The 25,162-nt window shown below is 48.9% G+C and overlaps 1 protein-coding gene across 3 annotated transcripts; it reads right to left on the bottom strand.

Annotated features, from left to right (window-relative positions):
- Positions 1-1,864: 1,864 nt before the first annotated feature.
- Pnoc (prepronociceptin) lies at positions 1,865-23,643 on the bottom strand. 3 transcript variants are annotated; one of them, XM_046442959.2, is made up of 4 exons: positions 23,258-23,643; positions 12,943-13,095; positions 4,872-5,265; positions 1,865-2,254 (listed from the first exon to the last, which is right to left on the bottom strand). In XM_046442959.2, exons 2-4 carry the CDS (start codon positions 13,066-13,068, stop codon positions 2,169-2,171), a joined length of 606 nt encoding a protein of 201 aa, XP_046298915.1. In that variant the 5' UTR covers positions 13,069-13,095; positions 23,258-23,643; the 3' UTR covers positions 1,865-2,168. The 3 variants fall into 3 exon arrangements, with proteins under 3 accessions (XP_046298915.1, XP_046298916.1, XP_046298914.1); XM_046442960.2 differs by lacking the exon at positions 23,258-23,643 and adding an exon at positions 23,000-23,036 and having other exon boundaries at positions 4,814-5,265; XM_046442958.2 differs by lacking the exon at positions 23,258-23,643 and adding an exon at positions 23,000-23,036.
- Between the last annotated feature and the right edge of the window lie 1,519 nt (positions 23,644-25,162).

Below are 25,162 nucleotides of genomic sequence, written 5' to 3'. Positions count from 1 at the left end.
CTCCCAATTGCCACATTGAGGACTGCACATCCAACATAGGCACCTTTGAGGGACATATTCAGACATGTCCAAAGAATAGCACTCTACTCTGAGCATGGTCTGCCTGCTAAAGTCAGATTCTGGGTGCTGTGGAGGCCCACAGGCTGGTAAAGCTGACCTGGGCAGGGGTTTGAAGCAGAAAAATATCCCACCCAGGGACTGGTTTATGCATTTGAGGCTTGGTGATGGGGGTCTTTGTGGTGGCATTAGGGGGCCCTCTAGCTTTCCAGCTCCTGGTGGGGTCCTCAGGAGACACCAGAACAAAGTTGGGAAGTGGGAAGGGGAGAGAAGTGGGGGTACCGAACCGCAGGGCTCCCCGTGTGTGAATAACTGTCCTCTACTGCAAGCTCCAGAGAGATGCACTTAGGAGTTCTAGAACTCCCTTACCCCTGCCAGGGCTCCCTAGCTCCCGACAGGCCTTACCATCTGCTGACTTCCTGTACCTCTTGCTGGGGTCTGAGTGTCCCCTCCAAAGCGCGTGTTGAAGTTAATAGCGAATATAAGGATCTTATTAGGAGGTGGGGCCTCTTAGAGGCAATTAGGTCCTGGCTGCAGCCTCATGAGTGGATTGTGGCTCATGAGAGGGTTAGTTTCTGTGGTTGTGGGCTCCTGATGAACAGGGAAGTTCCCCCTGCCTCTGTCTTGCGTTTCCTTCTGCCATGTTAGGATGCAGCCTGTGTGGCCCCTTGTCTTGGACTTCCCAGCCTCCAGAACTGTAAGCCAAATAAACCCCATAATGTTCTCAGTTTGTGGTAGTTTGCCCTCCATATCTGTGGGTTCCGCATCTGAAGATTCAACCAACTGCAGGCTGAAAACACTTTTAAAAAATTGCATCTGTACTGCCGGCGTGGTGGCACACACCCGTAATCATAGTGGCTCTGGAGGATGAGGCAGGAGGATCACGATTTCAAAGCCAGCCTCAGCAAAAGTGAGGCGCTAAGAAACTCATTGAGGCCCTGTCTCTAAATAAAAAAAGAAATACAAGATAGGGCTGGGGATGTGGCTCAGTGGTCGAGTTCCCCTGAGTTCAATCCCTGGTATCCGCCCCCCCACAGCCCTACAAATTGCTTCTGTACTGAACATGTACAGACTTCTTATTATTCCCCAAACAATACAACTCTGCAACTATTTCTACAGCCTTTACGTTGTATTAGGTATTATCAGTGGAGACAATTTAAAGCATATTGGAGGTTTGTGTAGGTCTTTATGCAGATACATCACTTTTTTGTAGGGAACTTGAGCATCCTTGGGTTTTGGTATCCACAGAGGGTCCTGAAACCAGTCCCCTGTGGGTACTGAGGGACAACTAATTGTATCTTCTTATAGGGGCAAAACCCAGACTAGGACCTGCTTTCTGCCTTTGTAGACGTTCAGTTACTGGGTGTTCCCCATGTTTCCTGGCCGGGTTCTGACAGTTACACACTTCACCATGTTTAGTGTTAAGTGGGAGACAAAAGTAGCTTTGGCAGGATTTGCATCACCTGGAACTTGCTAAAAATGCAAGTTTCCATCTACTCAGAAACCAGGGTGCACCCCAGCAGCCTGGACCCCTCCTGGTGCAGATGCACACGGGTCTGAGAACCCCTGGCCCTTTGTCCCTCCTGCCTGTGCCTTCACACGGCTGTGTGCCTCAGTTCCCACCGTTGGCACAGTGCCCTGGGGCTGCTTTTGCTAGTGCCTCTTGCCCTACTTTATAGGATGCAGGACTGTGAGCTTCTGCCTCTGTCTCCTGGGAGAGGCGGCTCCTATAGCGTGTTTGTGGAGTCTGTGCTTCTTAGTCACGTCACTTAAAAACAGCAAACCAGTTTATTAACCATTTGCTCAGTAGAAGTTTAATGGAGAAACAGTTGTTTCCAACAATCAGTCAAAAAGAACAGCTCTTTTACAAACAAGTTATGGCAGTGATGAGTCAAAGCCCCAGAATTGATTCCATATTCCTCTCACCCGGCCCTAGAAGGCCAAGAGGTGGGTGAGGAGGAAAGATGGGGCCATTAGAATGTAGCTGGAGGAATTACAAAAATACACTCTGATGGAGCATCAGGGAGGGCCGGGCGGTGGTGAAACATGCCGTGGGGAGGGGAGACGGCCGGACGGGAGGAGCTGGAGGCAAAGCCCGTGGGTCTGCGTGCTCAGCGCCTGGGCGATGAAGGAATCCTGATTCCCAGCCGGCAGGTCTGGGGCTGGACACATGCTCTTTTGGGGATCACCTGGACGCCTGGGGAGACAGAAATAATGAAAATGGCAAACCTGATGGTTTTCTTGTCCCTTTGATCCTATTTGCCCAAATGACTAGAGCCATCAAAAGGAAGCCAGGGAGAGCAATCACCCAATTCCTACGGTCCCAAGGGTTCCTAATGCCTTCCACACGTCGCTCCCGTCCTCCCACCTGAGTCCACTGGTAGGACTCATAAAGGGAGGTCAGTGGGCTTTGACTTGGAAGGCATAGTGACAAGCCCCCTACCCTGAAACTCCTCCTTCCTGGTATTCGGAATGCATGCTCAACTGTGTCCTCATCTGGGGTTCTCTTACAGGACAAGTGCTCTTTAAGCCTGATGTCACTCCTACCTGGCCATGAATGAATCTGCTAATTTCCCACTGTCTAAAGGGTCAAGTCCTGAGGCGGTGGAAAAGAGTCAAGGGTATTGGGTCAGGGGAAGAGAAGGGAGTCCCCGAGGCCAGTTGTGCCCTTTGCACCTTGCTGTCTAGGGCAGGGCCTGCTTCCCAATGCCCGCCTTCTAGGACCCCATTGCACTTTTCGAATAGACTCCTAATCCCATTCCAGGGTTCAGGAGCCCCATTCCCTCCCACTGGATGTCTTAGAAGTCAAGAACAATTTTGGCACTGGAAGTCGGCCAAGATGGTGGACTCTATCACACACAGGCCAGGTTGGGGTGCCTGTGGATAAAAACAAGACTCTAGCTGCCTGTTTTGACCTGTAAAACGTGTCCATACTGCACTCAGCAGCTGTGCACCTGCAGAAATAAGAAACAGGGCTGTACAAGGAGAAAAGACAGCCATCAATAACGCCCAAATGAGCTGGTAATGTTGCCAGAGTCTCCATCAAGGACTTTGCAGAGCAGTGAACAGAAGTTAGTTACCAGCCTTATTTCAGCTCCTCAGTTGGAAGGACAATAGAAAAGCTGATCGCCTGGGTAGCTCCTTTTCTTTTTTCTTTCTTTCTAAACCAAATAAATTGATTCCTGCTAACGGGACTGATTTAAACTGTCTAGGTAAGGAGAAATGTTATGATGGTTCAGAATTAGATATGGGCTTTGGTGTCCCTGAAGAGCCACTTTAAAGAATGTCTTTAAGATTTCCAAGAATCCAATCCATGCTACTTCTGAAAGATTGTCATTAGATTCTGTGCAAATACAGTTTAGAAAGAAACATAATTCTTGTGAACGGTTCAGGAGTATGACTTTGAACACAGTGCAGGTCTACTCTGCACCTTGGGAGATTAGTACTTCTGGTAAACTAAGCATGCCAGCCTTCTTCTCACAACTTGTAATACATGTGTCCATATGTGGGGATGGGCTGGTCGCAAACAAGCTGGCTACCAGCAAAGATCCATGTAGTTTGCTGCTACGCCATAGATTAACATATGGATTAACATACATTGAAGGAAGAAGATTATTGATACGGCTAGTTCTTTGCTTTAGGCCAAGTTTCTAGGCTGTTTAAGAAGGCATGTGGGACTCTGTACATGATCATATTCCCGTATACAAATTCAGGCACATGGTCAAGATTTTTCTTAAAATTTCTGAAAATTCTACTGTGCTAGTTCCCAGAGCCACTCAAAGTTATGTATTTGTTAATGGGCCCAAAGGGTTGAGTTTGGAATGACTGGGCAATTAGGCCTTTGTTGTATGTTATCCAATATGTATTATATTTACTTAGATGAGCATGCCCAGGGTGAAGAAGAGAGAACAAGGGAGAAAGGAGAGAAACAAAAATAAACAAAACAAAACAAAAAAATGATACCCTACAAAGAAGCAAATTGGAGGAAGGAAGAGGCATCCGTGAGTTCAGATTTTACAGACTAAGAGCTCAGCTTGGGCCAAATTCTAGAGGTCCTGCTTGGTGATGATGCCAGTGACCACATTTCCCAAGCAAGGTGATAGGGTGGACAAATGGCTTACGGAAGAAAGAAAAGCAGAAAGCATTAACTCCTGGTTCTAACAAGAAATCCTTGGAAGGGGAAATGGGAAAGTTTGATGGTTTTCACGGAGTCAACACAGATATCTTGAGACAGTGTCAAGGAAAGGGAGAGACGTAAGCCATCTCTGAAGGTGAAACAGCGACATCACATCCATAGAAATCGGCCTCTGAATGGCTAAGAGTAGGTTCAGCTATTGGTTTCTAGAGATAGTCTCTGAGGAAAGGTGAGCTGAATGGTTGCTATGGCAACTGGCTAAGAGAATTGGTCCACTTATCTGTCCCCATAGTAACTAAGCTCCTGGAGAGCTATAGAGGAATTAGTTATCTTAACATACTACTATTATCCCCATGGTAACCAATCTCCAAATGGGAGTGGTCAGCCTCAAGCAGCAATCTTAGGAAAATCTTTGCTCCCCAGGAAAAGGGTGGGCAGGAGGCAGGGAGGTGAATTTCCCTCTCAAGTCTCAAGTCTCCCAGGAGCTGGAGTCTTGGAGTGTGTGTGTGTGTGTGTGTGTGTGTGTGTGTGTGCTGATGTGCTTCTGGGCCTGGGGGAAGGCTAAGACTTTTGGGTGTGTGGGGTCTCTTCTTGCCCCCAGCTCATCGGTGCCCAACTCACTCATGGGTTGCAGTGGCAGGTGCAGCTGGGAGGGGCTCCCCTTCCGGCTACACATTACCATTCTGGTGCAGGGTGCGCCGACGCTGGCTGGACTGCATGCTCAGGACCAGGTACTGCCTCATGAACTCACTGAACCGCTTCTGGTTGGCCAGCTTCCGGGCCGACTTCCGGGCCCCGGTGAAGCCCCCAAACCTCTTCTGCAGCTGCTTCTGTTCTGCCTCGCCAGCCTCGTCCACGCCAGGCTCTGTCTCTTTCTGTGCTTGGGACAGGCTCCGGACACGGGGCATCCGCTTCAGGTGCTGCATCTCCGAGGCTCTTGGGTGGTAAAGAGCAGCGGTCACGTGCTCTGGGTCAGCAGGGCTGAGCTGCCAGGGGCCCCTGGCCATGATCTTGGTGCATGGAGTCCAGAGAGGGCTGGGGAAGATCTTCTCTTCACACTCGAAAATGCACACCTGCAAAAACGGGGGAGGAGAGGACAAAGGGAAAAGAAACAGGAACCTCTGAGAGTTCAAGGTGAGGGAGGAGCTGAGTCCCTGGGACATCTGTGTCGGCACCGATGCAAACGCTTCTGAAGCATCATTTCTCAAGAACTATGCAGTAGTTTATGTAAAGTGTTTTTTTTTTTTTTAAGGTTCATAGAATTTCAGAATTGCAAAGAAACACAGCACCATTTGGCCCAGTTCCATCATTTTACCAACAAAAGAAATCAGGGATCAGAGGTGAGGCTGACTCACTCCAGGTTAATAGTAAGTTAACACAGAATAAAGGCACCCCAAACTACGCCCTCCTATATCCTTAGGTTTTCAGAGCCAAGCACAGCTGGTGAGCATCAGATAAAAGAAGAACTTTAAAAAAAAAGTGTATTTTTTTTGTTGTTGTAGATGGACACAGTACCTTTATTTTATTTTATTTTTATGTGGCTCAGACCCAGTGCCTCACGTGTGCTAGGCAAGCGCTCTACCACTGAGTCACAACCTTAGCCCCAGAAAAAAGAACTTTATTTCCTTCTCTCATCAGGCTTGGGGAAGATCAGATTGGTTAAGGAAATTGGGGATGTGAAAGTAAATAGTTAAATCTGCTCATGTGTTTTAAGGTCACCGGGTAGAGATCGGCCCTGGTGCTGTTGATTTTCCATGCTCTACAGTAGCCATCTCTAGCTGTACATCATCTGTGGCAGGTGAGTGTCAAAGGCCTTTGGTATGGGGCAGGTGGGCATGAGTGGAAGGTGGGGAAGGGATGCCATCATCGGATAGGAGCCAGGCAGACCCTCCAGCAACCCTCTGCTGCTGTTCTGCCTCCCCAAGCATCATGGCCTCTGGTGGAGGCCACCAGCCTGACTATGATACCTGTCGAGGCTTCCTGTCTGGTCCTGACCTTGGCCCACCCTCTTCCCTTCCTGTCTCTGGTTGGGTCTCCTAGAAGTCTCTGGCTCCAACTCTTCTTCCTACTTGGTGTTTTGGCTTCACCCCTAATTCTCCTCCTTATGTTTCTGGCCTTAGAGAAAACCCCACTTCAGCTCATATTTGACACGGTGAGCAAGCAGGCAGCTGAGCAGCCCTCAGCTGACTATTATGGAGCTTGGGCCTGGCTCCCTGGACACCTTCAGGGGCAGAGGTTGCTAACTCCCCACCCGGATCCATCTCCCTTCTCCATTACTAACAGAACACTGTTTTCTTCCTGAAGGCAACAGATGAGTTTTGAACCTTCCCTACAGAATGAGGAGACCAGCAGCAAGAATGGAAATGACCAGATGCAGCCTCCAGTAAAGCAGGGCTGACTGAGCTGGGAAGAACTTCCCCTTCTCCGCGGTCCTCCCCTTCCTCCAGCTTCAGGTTTGCAATGTGGACATCTTGGCTGGTTCTCAGCTGTCCATCTTGAAACCATGGGGCGATGCAGAGGGTGGAGTCATAGGCATGGGAAGCCATAGGCAGGCAGAGCAGAAAGACGCAGGAGCCTGGAGCTGTCCTGTGAGCCCTGGAAGCCCTTCCATATGAGGAACCAACTCTCTGTCTTATTTAGGCCACTGCTACTTTAGGTCTTTGGTACTAGCAGGTGAATTCAATCTCTAACTGATATTTTCCCCGCCTGAGTCTGCCCTTCTGCGTGGTTTCTCTGTCTCTCCCTGGATGGTACCTTATTCCCCAGTTGACAGACATTTAAGCCCCGGGTATATCTTCACCTCTCTCGTCCCACCTCCATCTGCTTAGTAACTCAGGTCGGCTTCTCCTCTCCATTCCCTCTGAGGGCACAGTGGCTCCTTAGCTGAGCTCTCCATCTCTATCTTTACCACCGGAGTCCATTTTAGGTCCCTGGAGAATACTCTTCCTGAGAAATAACTCTAATCACAACTCGTTCACAACTGTCTGATATTTTGTAAATGAAATAGCTCCAGACTCCTGATCAGGGCATTGGAGTCCCTCTACCTAGCACCTGGCCCAGCACACACCTTGTTTCTAATTCCTCCCATGCTCATGCCCCCAGGTACATAGGGCTGCTCCTACTGCCTTTAGCCACTGTTTACTCTCTGATGAAATGACTTCCTTCCATCCTTCCCTTGGGACCCAGCCACAATCCAGTGCTGCCTCTCTAGATGCCTTCTTCTAGGTACCTGGAAGAATTGCTCATTCCTTCCTCCGTGTTCCCACCAAAACCTCTTAATTCTTAATTTTAATGCTTAATATAAATAATTGCAATATCTCCTAAGGCTGAGTATAACAAGCGAGGGGCTACATCTCACTTATATTGAAGTGCCTTGTAGGAGTCTTCACCTTCTATTAAATAGTAGACATTCTAGCACCTGGAGACATTTTGGTCGTTATTATATGTGTGTGTGTGTGTGTGTGTGTGTGTGTGTGTGTGTGTGTGTCTGCTAGCGCCACCTAGAGGCCAAGCATGAGTAAAACTCCTTCAATGCAGAGAATGGTTTCTGTTACCGTTTGGATGTGAGATGTCCCCAAAAGCTTCCATGTAAGACAATGCAAGAAGGTTTAAAGGAAATATGATTGGGTTGTGGGAGTCTTAACCCAATCTGTGAGTTAATCCTCTGATAGGGATTCACTGAATGGTAACTGAAGGCAGGCAGGGTGTGGCTAGAGGAGGTGGCCTTGGGGGTGTGGCTTTGGAGTCTATATTTTATATCTGGAGAGTGGAGTCTCTTCTCTCTCTGCTTTCTGATCATCATGTGAGCTGTTTCCCTTCTCCACACTTCCTCCATGATGTTCAGCCTCACCTCAAGCCCTGAGGAATGGAGCTGGCTATCTATGGACTGAGACCTCTGAAACTGTGAGCCCCCAAATAAACTTTTCCTCCTCTACAGTTGTTCTGGTCAGGTCTTTTAGTCACAACAGTGAAGAAACTCACTAAAACAGTTCCCCACAAGTGGACCTCAATGGTGAATTTGAAAATCCCTGCTCTACTATATCCATGGGAAATCAGGGACGCGTGGATAGCATCACAAAAGTGTGATGGGCGCGCTTGGCCTGTTCCTCTCAGAGTAGGACCCCAAATGCTTATTGAATTGTGCTGCTCCTTCCGTGAACAGACACAGGTGGGAGAGATAAGTCTAGATACGACTAGATCTGCTGTGAGCTCCTGGATTTGTAAGCCCAGATGGTAATTAGATTTGGTGTCAATCAGAGAAAATGAAATTTTATGATCAAACCAGATGCCACAGTCCATATGCAGACTGGACGCACTGTTAGGTAAATTAGATGCTAACCAAATCATCCCAATTCTTGATTTAGGAGAAGGTTTGGGGCCAAATAGGAGGGATCCAAATTCACAACAGCATTTGTAGCACCAGATGGGCATATGAGCTGAATGCCTAACCCTGTGGTCTGGGGGCCTCACCAGCCGCTTTCCAGAGATGGGTTAATGGCCTATTAAGTGAGCTGGATGCATTTTAGAAGCCCATGCTGATGACATTGCTATATTAAGCCAAAGTTTGCATGAGCATCTGGAGTCCCAGATTGGTGCCAAATTGATCTGCAAAGCGAGCTTGTGAGGAGACAGAGCAAAGGGCCATTTGGATGTCTGGATCAGAGATTAGGGTACAGATTGGGAGTGTAGTTCAGTGGTAGAGCACTTGCCAACATGTGTGAGGCCTTTGGTTCCATCTCTAGCACATAAATAAATAAATAAATAAAAGATTAGGGTAAAAGTGAGGAACAGACACAGGGGCTCTCTGGAAGGAAAAGAAGAAGGTCACAGAGACAGTCTAGCTCCTGCCATGAGCTAGACTTCAACCACTTCTGTCTAAGAGATGCTTTGGTAGCTACTTGCTCTAGGAGGCTTTGCTAGAATATTCCAGGGATAACACTGGTAGGGCAGCAGAGGCACAGCCAACAAGAAGACCACACAAAGAACAAATCACCTCCTAAGGATGTTCATCTCATGAAGAGAGGTCCACCAGAAAGTGGTTTGTTTTGCAATAGGGTTTTAAGAAGTTTTAAATATATTTCCCCAGACTGTGTCTCGGGGGGAGGGGTTAGTTGCATTATTCTTCATTTCTAAAACAACTCAATGAATCTACCTTTTTTTTTTTCCTTCATGAATTGACCTGATTAGGTAAAAGGCCAAGACATTGCAATGGGTTTGGGTGTGTGAGTCATTTACCAACCAAAATTATAGTCTAACAAAAAAGCCAGCCATTCTTGGACCAACTACCAGGAATAGAAATAGAAAAATTTCTGATGAAGCCAAAAGTCCAAAGGATCCTGGGAAGAGCTCAGAATTATGTAATCTGATGGAGAGACCGAGAGGTGACCCTTGCTGAAATGAGTTCCTCCATCATTCAGAGTGGACACACTCAAAGGTTGCCAGATTTGGGAATGAGATGTGCTGTCCTGTGTTCTTGGCATTTCATTAAACTTAAGAATAGATTAAAAGTGGACACAAACTAGAAATGAAAACAAGTGGGCAGGCAGGTTGGTGGGGCGGGGGTGGGGGGCACAGACACACTGAAGCATCTGTCCTTGCTTGTGAGACTTCTGTTGTTTCATTTCCTGACTCGTTTCAAAGAAGTAAAGCTATGAGTGATTCTAGACCCCGAAGATCTGAGATGCAATGAAGAGATGGAAACAGGCTCCATATTCTTCATGGTCTCTGATGTCAGAACTCCACACTGGATGTGCCCACCAGGACTAAGTGTCCTAGAATCTGTTTCCAGGGGACATGTTTACACAGCAGCCTCTGTGCCACCCACCAGGCCATGTGCTGGACACTCAGATCTGTTGCACAGAGAGCTCACACCTGAGGGTCAGAGCTAGACCTGCAGGTGCCTGTAAAAACCGGAACCCACTGGGTTGGGGTTTGCAGCCAAGCACAGCTGGTGAGCATCACCCAGAAAGAAGAACTTTATTTCCTTCTCTCATCAGGCTTGGGGAAGATCAGATTGGGTAAGGAAATTGGGGATGTGAAAGTAAGTAGTTAAATCAGCTTGTGTGTTTTAAGGTCACCGGGTAGAGATCAGCCCTGGTGCTGTTGATTTTTCATGCTCTACAGTAGCCATCTCTAGCTGTACATCATCTGTGGCAGGTGAGTGTCAAGGGCCTTTGGTATGGGGCAGGTGGGCATGAGTGGAAGGTGGGGAAGGGATGCCATCATCGGATAGGAGCCAGGCAGACCCTCCAGCAACCCTCTGCTGCTGTTCTGCCTCCCCAAGCATCAGGGCCTCTGGTGGAGGCCACCAGCCTGACCATGACACCTGGCTAGGCTTCCTGCCTGGTCCTGACCTTCCTGTCTCTGGTTGGGTCTCCTAGAAGTCTCTGGCTCCATCTTTTCTTCCTACTTGTTTTTTTGGCTTTACCCCTAAATCCCCTCCTCATGTTTCTGGCCTGAGTCAGAGGAAAACCCACCTCAAGGCAACCTCGCCAGGCTGAGTCAGCACAGTGTTCTCCTCGGAGGTGAGACAATCTGGGCTTTGAGGTGTGAGCAGGCTTTATCAAAAGGGGAGGGAGGAGATGGCAGGCCGGAAGGGAAAGCAGGATGTCCCGGGAGCTGTGGAAAGTGACCAGTAATGGTAATGTGGGGCTGAGCCTGGAGAGAGGCGGTCAGGTGGACCTTTGGGAGTTACCTGCAGCCTGGGGGGACCAGGAGGTGGGGACGTGAGGTGGGACCCTAGAGGGAGGGAGGAGCCAGGAAGCGGGCCATCCGGGCAATTCCTTGTGATTATCAAGTGGGGAGAGGAAGAGGAGCCAGGCTAGGAGGTGGAATAAGGAGAGTCAGAGCAGGGAGGAGGCTCGTGAAGGAGGCACAAGACTCTAGAGAGGACGGCCTTCTTGAGAGAGAGACAATGGGCGGAGCTGGACCATGGGCAGGAAAACCTGATGGATGAGAAGGAGGAGGAATGGGGGTGAGTCCCCTGGGCTGCTCTGTGGCTCTTACTGGTCAGAAACAGCCTTGGCCTGGGGCCGAGGAGCTGGAGCCGAGAGCAGGCCCATGATAGTCCAGCATGGCCGGCTCCACGCTTGCACATTTGCCCTAGGAACAGTAGCTGCTTTTGATTGTTTTGAAAGGCTGAGGGGTTTGAGACGTGGCAGCTTGAAAGACGCTTAATTGACTTCAAAGGAATCGGTAATTGAATTACACTGGTGTTAACAGGAGAGGAATAACTCTCTAGACAGAAGCCAGAGGAGGTGAGAAATTAGTTTAATGGATAACAACTTAACCTTGGATTTGCACCACAAGTTGGAAATTTAAAATATAACAGAACATTTCAGATCATTGAATGGCCATTGTAGAATGGTCTGCAGGGTCAACAATGGAGGGCATGTTCACTAGGCAGGGAAGGGTTAAACAAGCTATGCTACATTCACAGAAAGAAATAACTTCAAATACTGCTTCATGACATGGGAACGCTATTCTGGTGGACTATAGTAAATGGGGGAAAGATGCAATTCTTTCTCTGCTGGGATTAATGGTGATTTAGATTTTATTTTTTAATACTTTTCCAAATTTGCCAAATTCTCTGAAGTAAGAAGGCATCATTACACTCATACATTGCTGGTGGGACTGCAGATTGGTGCAACCACTCTGGAAAGCAGTATGGAGATTCCTCAGAAAACTTGGAATGGAACCATCATTTGACTCAGTTATCCCACCCCTCACTATATGCAAAGGACTTAAAATCAGCAGACTACAGTGACATGGCCACATCAATGTTTATAGCAGCTCAATTCACAATAGCTAAGCTATGAAACCAACCTAGGTACCCTTCAACAGATGAATGGGTAAAGAAAATGTGGTACATACACACAATGGAATTTTACTAAGTCATAAAGAAGAATGAAATGATGACATTTGTCAGTAAATGGATGGAACTGGAGACTATCATGCTAAGGGAAATAAACCAGTCCCCAAAAGACCAAAGGCCAAATGTTCTTTCTGATATGTGGGTAAGTCACAATGAGCAGTACTCGGGGGTGAGGGAGAATAGAAATTCACTGGATTAGACAGAGGGGAATGAAGGGAAGGGTGGGGGGATGGGAATGGGAAAGACGGTAGAATGAACTGGACATAAATTTCCTACGTTCATGAATGCACAACCAGTGTAACTCCACATCATGTACAACCACAAAAATGGGAACTTATACTCCATATTTGTATGATATGTTGGAATGCAGTCTACTGCTATGTAGAACTAAAAAGAACAACTAAAACAACTTAAAAAAGAATGCGTTACTTTAATATTGGGAACAGTAGGGCAGTATGAGCAGGGGTGTGAGTGTGTGTGTTGCTGGGGATGGAACCCAGGGCCTTGCACAGGATCAGCAAGTGCTCTACCACTGAGCCACACCCACAACCTGTTTTACTTTTTGAGACAGGGTCTTGCTAAGTCGCCCAGCTGGCCTCCAGCTTGCAATCCTCCTGCCTCGGCCTCCGGAGCAGCTGTGATTACAGGTGTGTGCTGTGGCACACAGCAATCAGCAGGTCTTTATTTGAAGGTGCTAAGGTGGAAAGGTCATGGGGTTCCTGGCTGGAAAGTGTCCACATCTCTTTCCTCCTGGTGACATGACACTGGGCAAGTTCTGTCCTCTGGGAGAGGCTTGAGTTTCTCACCCAGGGTCTGCTTTCCAGTGGACAGAGGAGATGGAGGGGGAGAAGGTGGCTTCTCCACCTCCTGGACCTACCTCCAGGTTGAAGCCGTCCAGAGCTGGGCGGAGCTTCTCCCGGCAGGTGAGACAGTCCCTCGGACAACTGCTGAACACGCTGGAGAGGAGGCTGAGCAGCAGGAGATCACAAAGCATGATTTTCATGGTGCAGCAGATGCAGGAAGCAAGATGCTAAAACACATGAGGGGGTGGCAATTAGAACAGCCATTGGGGAGGCCAGCTGGGCGGGGCTGGGGATGCAGGAAACCCGTCACCCCCAGTGGGAATAGGTCTGAGATTCATCTTCTAGGAGGGAGCAGATGTCAGGGGGTGCCCGTGCCTGGTCCTGTCATCCAGGACTAATGGCCCTGCACAGGCTGGGGTCTGGGTTCCTGAGGAGAGTGCCCCAAGATTCCTGCCACTCCATTCAGGGAGCCGCTGTGGGGTGGTGGGGACGGTTTTCCAGGGAGCTAAAGGCATTTCTTTGCAGCTGTCCAGCATGTGACTTTAATCAAGCCTCAGTGTCCACTGCTGTGGGAGGGGAACAGTGCCACCTGTCTTGTCACAGGGCTGTTATGACGATGAAGTGAGATCTGTAGGGAGGTTTTAAAAAGTCCTCTGCAAGGGTGAGGAAAATCTGAGATTTATTAACGACTCAAGTATTTCCCGTCATCCTCCCCAGCTCTTCCTGGGATGGCCCAAATGCTCATGCCCCTGAAATCTCTTCTAGGGAGCTTCCTGGGTTTCCTTGTCTGTTGCTCCTCCAAAGGTGAGCTCATGTTATGGTCTCTCCAAAATTCATATGTTGAAAACCCAACCCCCAAGGATTACCTTGGGGGTAATGGTAGAGAAGGTGGGGTCTCGGGATGTGGGTGGGTCATGTGTGTGGGGGGCTCTAGTGAATGGGATTAGTGCACTTATGAAAGAGAACCAGGAGAGCTCAGTAGCCCCATACACCATGAGAGGACAGGCAAGAGGGTGCCATCTGTGACCTAGGGAACAGGTCCTCACTAGATAATGAACCTGCTTCTAGAACTACGAGGAATGCATTTCTGTTGTTGATAAGGCATTTTGTCACAGCAGCCAGAAAAGACCAAGAGAGTGGGCCTCCTGACCACGGGGCCATGATGGTCACCTTGTCGTTCCACACCAGGCACAGGGCCTGGTATATGGCATTAGTTTTGGAAAATAAACAAAGAAACTATTGTAAGACAGTAGCTCCAATGATTAGTTAGATGGGGATTTACACTCTTCCTGCAGAATGGCCTGCGGATGTGTGGAGTTTCTCCTGTTTCTGTTTACATGTTTTTCCTTGGCTCAAACTTCTTGAATCAGAAAGCTACTTCCTTGGACTACACTATTTTGGGTCCCCATTGAACCACCTTTATTTGGAAGATTAAATGGAAAGGGGAATGAGGGAGCTTTCTGGAAATATGAACATTCTCGAGGTGTATACATTTGCCAAACCCATCTCATTGAATATTTAGATTCTGTGCATCTCACTGTAAGTAACTTTTCCTTTAATAAAGAATTCATTGTGGAAAAACAAAAATAATTGCTTTTGTTGCTTTTTCATCAGTCTATCTGAAGAAAATGTATATGGTCCTCCTACTCAAATGCATCTGCAGACCAGCAGGGATCTTGTTAGAAATGCAGACTCTCTGTCCCCACCTCTTGGCCAGAGAACCAGGATCTGTGTTTTCAGTAAGATTCCCAGGTGGTGCATATGCACGACAAAGTCTGAGAGGGGTGGGTATGAGAAGGATGTGAACTGGAGCCCTCAACAGGAGAGAGGAGGGACCTGCAGATGACCCAGTGGCCATGCTGGGAGATCACCTGGCTCTTGCGCATCAAGGAAGCATTTCAGACCAAGAGGATGGAGACTGTCAGGATGTTCGGTAAATATTTGTTAAGCCAATGAGTTGGCATTTGACTTGGGTTTTGAAAAAGAGTCTGCCAGGAGGGCATCCAGGAGACCCAGGAAACAGCAATTCCAAAGGCAGCTGGGAGTCAGGATCACAGCCCCAGGTGGATGGTAAGCAGATGTGGGTACTGGGACACTCCCACGCTCCTGAAGCAGGTCCCTGTAGAATGGGGTGGGGTCCAGATGGAATAGGTCTTGCTTGCCCTATGAGAGGCGCACTTTATCCTTCAGGTGGTGGGATGTCTCAGGCTAGCAACAACGAATACAAACATCTATACCCAGGAATGCATCTCAAATTCAATTTTTTCCCTCTTTATCTCAAGAGCGGGTGCCTTAGTTGAGATTTATTGCCTTATTTTCGTAATAACCTTCTAATTAGTCCATCTAAGATCTGGCCTCTCTCCAAGCCATCTCCAAATCCGATGATGTCACTTCATACTTAATTCTATAATGCCCGTGGCCTCCAGGAGGAATTACAAGGACTTGTTGAGTACTGGCTCCAATTGACAGGCTCACTGCCTGTCAATCACCCTTGTATGGAGTCTCATCCCAGTGGATACAGTTCCAACTACACCACACTCTTGTTGTCTTTGTCCCTCGGCACTGGCCGATCTGATCCCTTTGCCCAGAATACCCTTCTCCGTCTCGTGCCTCGTACACTCTCTGTCTGGGACGCCATCTCCGGCCCCTGGTTTGAACTCTGTCAGTCTCTTCTGCTGCTCTGGCCTCTCAGAGCGGCCCCTCACAGCAGAGCGAGCCGCCCGCCACACAGGCTCCTCATCTGTCACACAGGCACGCCAGACCCATGCGAGAGAGAGTTGGATGCACTTTGATTGTCTCACCAGCTCATTCTAAGGACTCTGGGCTCACATCCTGGTTCTGTGTCTTGTTAGCTCTACTTAGCCTCTCAGTTCCTCATCTGTAAAATGGATAATTCTGGTTCCTACCTCATATGACCAGTAGTGGGTTCGTGTTTGTTAGCAGTTAATATAGCACCTGGCATACACAAGCCCTTAACAGAAGAGAGAGCCGCACGAAGTTCTCCAGGATATTACCTTGTCTCTCAGCACTTGGCAGGCTCTGATGTAACCTTGGACTTATTCATCCATTTCCCTGTTGGACTGGCTCCCTGGAAGGCAGAACTCCTGTCCTGGGATCCTCTGTATTTCCAGCGCAGCACTTGGGATGTGCTCAAAGTTTCACCAGGGAGAGTGGCAGATCTTGGGAGCCGCCTTCCTTCTCTTCAGCAAATGGAGAGTGAGGAATGTCTGGGAGCAGCTGCCTCATCAGGGATCCAGGGTGCTCACAGCACAGGGCTACTTGAGGACTTGGATTACCCACAAAGTATGAGAAAAATGTCTAGTTGGAGCAAGAAGAGATGGGAACAAGTTTTGTTGCAGAGCAAGGCAAGAGGCCATCCTAAGCTGGAAGTCCAGTGCACCGCTGGAAGAAGAGGTCACAAAGGGCCAACTAGGCATGCCTGGGACAGAGTTCTGTGCTAGGTCTATGCGGGAGACCTGCTCTTCTTCTGAGATGGAAATGCGTCTCATGTTCCAAATGGCCACCTGTACGAAAATACAGTTCTAGAACACAAGCCAGTCTTAAATCGAGACTGCTGGAGACTTCCTTTGGTTTACTTTGAGAAGTGCCTTTGCATTTCTTTCTTTCTTTCTTTTTTAAAATTTCTTTTTAGCTGTAGATGGACACAATATCTTTATTTTATATTTACTTATTTTTATGTGGTGCTGAGGATCAAACCCAGGGCCTCATGCATGCGAGGCAAGTGCTCTACCACTGAGCCCCAGCCCCAGCCCCATGCATTACTTATTCCTATCTTTCTAGTCCTAAGACCAGTTTGCAGGATTTGTCTAGAAGGGAGCGGCTGTGCCGGCTGCAGCCACATGATGGCAGTGGCAGTATGTCACAGAAGAAAGGGAAGCGAGGAGGGAAGGGCTCAGCTGCCTTTCCTTCCCATCAGAAGATTGCGATGCATAATGTGCGCCTAAACTGAGCTGATAAGCGGTGACAGATGTTAATGAAACGCTTTCCTGCTGAGGGTTTTCATGAAACCTCATTAACAGAGGCGACTTGCGTGTTCAGGAAGTGCTGGGTGGCTCGGCTGATATTTGTTATCTCAAGTTCTGGGTAAATGGGATTTAGGGGTGAGGAGAAGAGAGGGGACAGGTCCTGAGACTATCAGCATGTGCTCATTTGATAGCCTGGCTGGGTGTAAAACATGAGGCCCCTTCAGTTGGCCGTTGGCCTCTCTCCTGGGCTTTGGCCAGGAGCCCCCTGCTGGTCACTGACACACTCTCCTCCAGTCCCCAATCTCCTCTCTGCTCCACCCTCACTTTGAACACATGCCCCCCCCCCCTTATTTAGAAACCACCCACTCCGTGTTATCCATTCTCTGCAATTCAAAGAATCCACAAAGTGGGCAGGACAGCACTCTCCCAAGGCCCAGGTGGGTTTGCAGTCTCTCAATGGGGACATCCTGTGCCCTTTGTTCTCCTCACAACCCTGAGTGCAATTGTGTGCTCCGTTTAAGTTAGATCATTTGAACTTTGAAAACTCAGCAGGAGTTTTGATTTTTAAAAACCTTCACTGCTTCCTTATGCTGGCGTAAAGCTCTGTACATACAATGAAGGCAGTTAAAATGAAGTGACTGATTAGTTAACTCATGACTTATATTTGTGTTCAAGCCTTATACTTTGTATGACTTTAGACAACTAAAGTTGTCACCTCCAAGAGCCTTAGTCTTCTCAACTGCAAGATGGGGATGAAGACAGTTTTTTTTTTTCGTTTATTACCCAGCGATAGTGACCATTAGTGAATACAATTTACCTGAGTATGTTTTGAATTTTACATGGCTTGTATTTCATCTCTGAGCCAAGCTTAGCTAACCATTCAGTGTGGCAATACTATAATCAGGCCATTTTGTATTGAATAAAGAAATGTTTAATTACCTCTTATTTGGATAATGACACCTCATAAATTTGATTGTGTCTCACTGTTTATAAAGATAAAATACTACTATGGTTTAGCCTTAACCTACTCACACATACTCTGGCTTCCAAGGGCAATATAATTAGTTGCTTTTCTTTCCTGTTGGAGGCTTACATATGCAGCTGTAGCTGATGCTAAACCCTGAATTTTGTTTCACCACCTTGTGGAAGTCTGTGATTTGGGGGCTTCTGGTGGAGAAGGGAAGAGGGGAAGAAGTAGTTCTCCCTCTAGAAGTGTGTCCCCTTACTCTTCATCAACTACATGAATAGAATGTTGTTCTATACAGAGGACAGATGATTTCCATATTCCCATGCAGCCCTGTGATCTGGGTTGATTTTACCCCCTTTCTCGGATACACATAATTCATAGAGGTTAAGCAACTTGTCTAAGATTACCCAGTTAGTAAAGAGCAGAGCCAGGAGTTAAACTTGGGTATTTTGACTCCAAATTGTGTGTTCTGGGCAACCATTAACTCCACACCATGTTTCTGCTTTGGGGAGGGGATGGAGTCTGGTGGAATCTCATTTGGATGGGATCTGTTTGTATTTAACAGAAATCCCGTGACTATTACATTTAGAGCATGTGTGCTGGGCCTGGTGCTCATTGCTTTATGAGCATCCACTCTATGTGTAGGTACTACTATCCCCATTTTGCAGTGGAGGAGACAGAATTCTAAGTGGCAGATGAGGCTCCCACCTGTCTGATTCCCCAGGCTCACGGTCTGACCACCTTCCCAGCCCTGCTTATCTTCATGAGCTGAACCCATTCTAGGGACCTGCTCTGGTCCCCAGCCCTGGGCTCCCCTCGTCTGATGACGGCCTCTTAATTGGGCCTCTCCTCAGTTCCTAGTGGGATCTGTCATTCCCTCCAGCTGCACAGCCCTGGGAGGAAGCTGGGTCTTCTTGAGCTCTGGATCCTGGTCCCACGGTGGACAGGGCTCCAACACGGGGCTTGGCGTGTTCGCCAGTTATTACCGAGGGAGGCTTCTTCAGTTTCTTTTCCTCCTCTGATGGATACACTTTTAAAAAGGTCTCCATTCCCTAAATTTCCACCTGGAAAGAGGGGAATGGCATAGGGTGGGTGGTGGGGACTAAGCAGCTGCCCACTCCATGCAGGGCCAGGATGCCAGGCGGGGAGCCATGAATGAGCAAGAGCCCCGTGTGGAGACAGGGTCCTGGATTCTAGACACGTGGGATTGTAGGCAAGGGTCTTTCTTTCTCCGGGCCTCAGAGAGGCAGTTGAACTAGTTGGTTAATATTTGATTCTTGGAAAGGCCAGATATTTGACCTACCCTGGTAAGACAAGTTAGGAAGAGGGATGGGGCAGAAGAAACAGGTCTTCACAGGGCAGCAGGGGATGGGGGTTTCAGGAAGGGCCGCCAAGGGCCCTAGAGCATGTGCCTTTGTGGCTGCTACAAAGTGGGAGGAAGCACTCTAGACTTTCATCTTCCTGTTCTGGCTCCCACATGTACCATCAAGATAATTTAAATGGACTTTTAAAAGCTTTTATTTATTTTTATAAACTCGATGTTCTTTTTGAAAAAATTGGAAAATACTGATAAGAGAACAATAACTGTAGAACAATCTTCAAGCTTTAAATTTATACCTTTAACAAGCAGTTTTTAAAAGAAAAAAACCTTTAGCTGACAAAACAATTGTACGTATTTACAGGGTGCATTGTGACATTTCAATACATGTACACAACCTGTGATGATCAGATCAGGATAATTGCCAGATCTGTCATCTCCAACATTTATCATTCTTTAGTGTTGGGAACATTCAAAACCCTCCCTCTTAGCTATTTTGAAATAAATAATTAATAATTGCCATCAACCACAGTTACCCCACCATAGCAATCACTTTTGAACACACATTCCCAATTTATTTATTCACAAATTATACACATCATAAAATTCACTAAAGCGCTAATTTCAAAAGGAAAGATCAAACAAAATAAACGTCTCCATTTCTGGCAACCCAGTAGGTAGCTGGGCAGCCGAGCCCCTTTGGAGACAGCTGGCCTAGATTGTTCGCATTTTGTGACATGGACTGAGTCAGAGCTAACTGAGGGCTCCGCAGGCTGTGCGTTCCGGCACTGCACCGCGCGGCTCCTCTGGGGAACTCCACTCACGTTCTGGCTGGATGAATGAAAAGATGAATGGGGGTGGGGGTGGGGAGGATCGCAGGACCAGTGTGAGCAGCCGGGGGCTTGGCACCGAGCCTCTGCAGAAAGCAGAGTCCTGGCTGTGCGGTGGCGAGGCCAGTTACGCACGTCACCAGCCAGGCCGGCCCTTGAGGGCTGGCGAGCTCCTGCTTCTGCAACGCCAAAGCAGCTGCCGGGGTTCACAGAAAGTCCAAAAGGAAAGGGATTGCAGCTGCATGGAAGATGGGCCCCCTCCCCAAATTGGTGTACCCCAAACTTCACAGCAAGCTGGTGGGTTAGAAGGAAGCCTTTATGTTAGATAGTGGGAACAACTGTATCATTAAATAAAAGCGTTTGAAAAATCCAGTTTGCCTAATGAGCTCCCAGCAATTCAAGCTGCTTATAAACGATTGACATGATGGATGACTGTTTTCTGAGAAGGGGCCAAACCTTTCCTAGGATTCCTGATGAGCAGCGAAGCCCGAAATTCAGAACACACAAGATTCAAAGGTCCCTCGTGGGCTCTGGGGGCTGGGAGTGAAGAACCACTGAACTGTGTCATGCAAGCCTGGAGAGCACATCTGGACTTCACTTTCCTACGTGGATGTTCTTGGCATGAAGCAAGCATGTAGGCAAGCTCGCTGCCTGGCTTATAGTAGGCTCCAAGAAACAGTAATTTCTTTGCCCTCCTTCTATGCTTTTGTCCCATCTGCCACCTTCCCCCTTAAAGCTCTTGATCCATCCAAATTCCACCCTTTCCCAACCCAGTTAGAATCCTCAGAATCGGATTCTAACTTCGGAGGAAGCTGGGAGCAGTGGTGCCTGCCTGTAATCCCAATGACTTTGGAGGCTACAACAGGAGGACTCAATTTTGAGGCCAGCCTCTGGAACTTTGTGAGACTCTAAGCAACTTAGGGAGACCCTGTCTCAAAAAATAAATTAAAAAAAAAAAGGGCTGGGGATGTGGTTCAGTGGTAAAGCACCTCTGGGTTCAATCCCTGGTACCAAAGAAAAGAAAAATCCTCAGAGGAAGCATCTCTTCCCTAACCTCCTCTGAACTTGTGCTCTGCAGTTTGGGGCCAATTGCATCCAGCCCCACATTGTCCTCTAATTGTTTGGGTGTGTTTGTGTTGTGTCCCTGTTATTAGTTCATAAGCACCCCTGACTGTAAAAGGGACGTGTGCCAGAGCCAGGACAGCTGCACTCAGCCCTGTCTGGGCCACTGGCTGAACAAATCATCGGACCTCTCGGCGTGTTTCTTCAACTGCGAACTCTGAGATAACGATACCGTCTCCCAGAGCTGGGGCTGGATAATGGGTGTGAAAGCACCTAAATCATTGCACAGTGTCAATTGCTGTTATTATCACCCCTGTTGAATCTACAGAGACCCAGTGCCTCCCTGCCTGGTGGGATGTAGCTGATAAATACCTGATTGATTGAAGATGGAATAGCTTGGTGACAGCTCCCGTCTCAGGCTCCTGGGAGTTTGGGTCTGAGCTTAATCCTGCAATTACTCCCTTCATTGGCAATGCAAAACCTCCTGCATTTTTCTAAATCCCTAAGAACCTTCAGCTGATAAAGCAGGGGCTAGTGCCCCTTGGGGAACAGGGCTGCACCCCAGACTGTACCACAGTGTCCTGGACAGGAGGCATCAGGCCACATAAGGAAAACCAAAGCTGATGCTTTTACTAAGGTGAAGTTTGGATATATGCCCCTGCCGAAGACTCCACCAGCCCAAGGAACTCGAATTCTTTCTGTTATTGGTATCATGGCATGAGAGAAGCTTATAGAATATGTCCCTGCCAGACTTCATAAATGAGGAAAAAGGGTGCGTGCAGCAGCCACCCACAGGCAGGGAGAAGGAGCAGTGTTGTCTTTGGGAGGTTTTGAATAAGAAGCCAGGCAGTTACTTTTTTCTCTCTGTGTTGAAAACTCTGGTTTGGGCTTGCTGGCAAACGCCGTGCAAAGCTCATCTTTTGTTAGTCTGCCGAACAATGTTACTGGTTATAATTGGGGCAATTATGGGCTGCTCGAGGAAGCCGAACGCAGATGTTGGAGCCCAGGATCAGGGTATTCAAGTCCAAAGCAGCTTGCTCTAAATAGTCCCTTCCCCGAATCATCCTGCCTTACTTGAAATTCCCCCAGAACTTGCCTGTTCAGAGTGAGGAGGGGAGGAGGGGACGGTGGCGAAGGGAGGGGAAAGGAGACGCACAAAGAGAGGAGGAGAAAGATGAGGCTGAGAGAGAGCAGCGAGAGTTTCTCTGTTGCGACTTGTGAATGGAGTATTCCACGCGCCCTGGGCAGGAACCGGGCAGGAGGGGAACAATGCCCAGAAGGAAAGGAGACCTGGGAAGGATGCAGGGTCTGGGAGACCAAGGTCAAGCCCGCAGACATGCTCTAGGAAATTCACTCACAGCCACAGCTTTCGGCAGTGTATACAGGTGGAGCAAACCTGCAGATCTGACTCTTCCCGCATCATTAGGGATGATTCTATGCAGGGTGGAAGGGAGCAGGGCTCCCTCCAGACTAAGAACTCGAAACCAAATGGCTTTAAGTTCAGTGATGCCTTTGGAGCAGCCTGAACACAACACCAGGAAAGGAGGAAAGCCACACAGAGAGAGAACCCTCGGCGGGTACCAGGGGCTTTCTGGGGGCTGCCCCCAGAGACAAGCGCCCTCCAAGTGCTGCTCCTCGCCTGACCTCATTCCTGCAGCCACCTCTTCTCAACAGATAGCAACCACCAAGTCGGGGCCACAACTGGGGAAGCAAAACTTTTCCTCATTTGCAAGTTTCAGCTTTCTTCTTCCGCATGCCTCTGTAAGATGAGAAGACCCTCAGCCCTCCCCCTTCCCCACCATCTGAGCGCTGGAAATCAGATGAATGAAGAAATAATCTCACGAGAGGCCAGCAGCAGCCACACTGGACAAAGGACAGGGGCGGAGGAGCCAGCCCGGGCTGCCCTGCTCTTGGGAGACTCCAGCAGTTGGTCACGGTCGGGGCTGGGGGCCGCATGCAGTTGCCTACCTGAGAGCTGTCAGTCGCAGGGCTCCCTCGGATGTGAGCTGGGCTCCTCCGTGTCAGCCACACCAGCATATATATCCTCCCCCACGCACAGCCCTCCCCTTCCCTGCCCACCTCGATGACACATACACACGCTGACCCCCTTCATCAACCAGACAGCACAACCTACCGTCCTTCCTGCTGTCCCCCTCCCCCCCGGCTCTGCAAGCAGACCTGTGACATGCCTGCCCCCCCATCCACCCAGGCTCCAGCCTGCTTCACCTGGGCTCGGTGCAGCCAGGATCCCTCGGCTGCCTTCCCCTTCTTCCAGAGGCACTGCGAGGACTGACGGGAGCTCTGGCAAGTCAGCCAGAGGGAAAGACTCCTGGCGGCAGCGATGATGAGGCAGACCCCAAATCCTGGAGTCTCCTTGAGCAACCTTTTTGCCTGAGGAGTGGAGAGCAGGCAGCAGGCAGAGGGAGGAAGAGCTCAGCCAAGCTCCCACCGGCTCCCAGGAGCCGGGCTGAGCTAAGCCAAGCCCCCTCCCAATGTCAGGGCCCTCCAGGCGGCAAGGGCCAGGCCACTGGCGGAGGTGTCTCCACCTGCCACAGCCGGGTCAGGAGGCATTTCCACAGGTGCGCACAGCGTGGCGCAGTGCAAAACGCAGCCGGGGCTCAGGCAGGAGTGTCTGAAATTCTCCCTCCTCTGTGCCGACCTCAGGCCCTCCTCTGTGAAATGGGTGTGGTCCTCCTGGACAGCGGTGAGGGAGACAATGAGGCCCTTGGCGAATCTAGCGCTGCTCTCTCCCCCTTCTCTCCACAGTAACTGGTACCCCGAGTCTAGACGCCTCCCAGAGCAGGTCACAAGGGGCTTGTCCAGCGGCCTCTGCACCTACGGGTGTAGGGGCCCGGAAACTGTTGAAGGTGTCCCGCTCCGGGCCGTGGAGCCTCCTTTTCTGCTGCAGGGCAGGCGGAGAAGCAGACTGCAGGAGGCAATGCCCAGGCAGCCCGGGCTGCAGTGCTCACATCCTGTAGCATCCCTGGAGACTCCGACTTGGGTGACTCGCACTGTGACCTTGGCCTTGGTTTTCCCAAGAGGATCTGATCTATCTCAGAACCCCAGGGCCTGAGCCTGTGTTGTCTAAGGAGCACAGCGTTCACTCAAGGGGCAAGTCCTGCTCTTTTGTGGACCTGGGACGGGGTAGGGGAGGATGAAGGGTAGAATTTGCCCTGACCGCTAATGGGTACAGAGTTTCTTTTTAGTGTGATGGAAACACTCTGGAATTAGATTGTGCTGGCGTTTGTACAATAATACTAAAACCCTCCCACTTTAAATGGTGAATTTGAAGTTATGGGAATTATATCTCAATAAAAAGAAAGCAGAAGGCATGAAAGCATCGCCCCCGTTAGGAACCACAGTTCTGAGAAACAATTTCCCCTCCCGTCTGTGTTCACAGCGAAAGGGCCCAGGAGATCAGGGCACTCCCGACTCCTCCTGTGACTGTCGTTGCCTAGATGCTACCCTCCTCCCCGGCACATCAAGGCCACCACTCCGAGCCTTTTGGGAAATCAGCATGTTCTCTGCATGACGTGGGTTGTTCCGCATCCCCATGTATTTTGGGGTTTGAGGTCTGGAGTCTGATTTCACACATTCCTCTGCAGATTGTGCTGGTTACCTAGTGAATACCCATTTCCTGGTTCTTCTTTACTAACCACGACGCTTGATTTTATTCTAGGGGGCCACGTGCTCAGCTAAAAGACTGGCTACATTTCCTGGTCATCTGAACAGCTAAAAGGAGCCAATGGGAATCAAGATACTAGTCCTTGGATGGATCTTCTAGGAAGGTTCTTTTAAAGGAAGCTAACTCAGCTAGAAGAGGCCTTCTCTTTTCCCTCCTTCCTTCCTTCCTTCCTGGAATACAAATATGTTGACTGGAGCCCTAGCAGCTATATTGGATCATGAGACAACTTTGAGGATGAGAGCTAAAGATGATAGAGCATAAAGATAGAAGGATTCTGGGTCCCCCATGACGATGAAACTACCACATTAACCCTAGATTTCAATCATCTCTCTCTCTCTCTCTCTCTCTCTCTTTTGAGAAAAAAATGCAAGCATTTATTTCTGATATCAGTATAGCCTCAGTTACGAATTACTGCATATCAAACTGCACCAAAGCCAGAGGCTTAA

This window comes from Marmota monax, unplaced genomic scaffold, assembly GCF_021218885.2.
Source record: "Marmota monax isolate L192 unplaced genomic scaffold, Marmota_monax_Labrador192_F-V1.1 WCK01_AAM20220418_F8-fsc00344, whole genome shotgun sequence".
In the NCBI taxonomy this organism is placed as follows: Eukaryota; Metazoa; Chordata; class Mammalia; order Rodentia; family Sciuridae; genus Marmota; species Marmota monax.
Note: the sequence above shows the minus strand (reverse complement) of the source record. Positions and strands in the feature narration are given on the sequence as shown.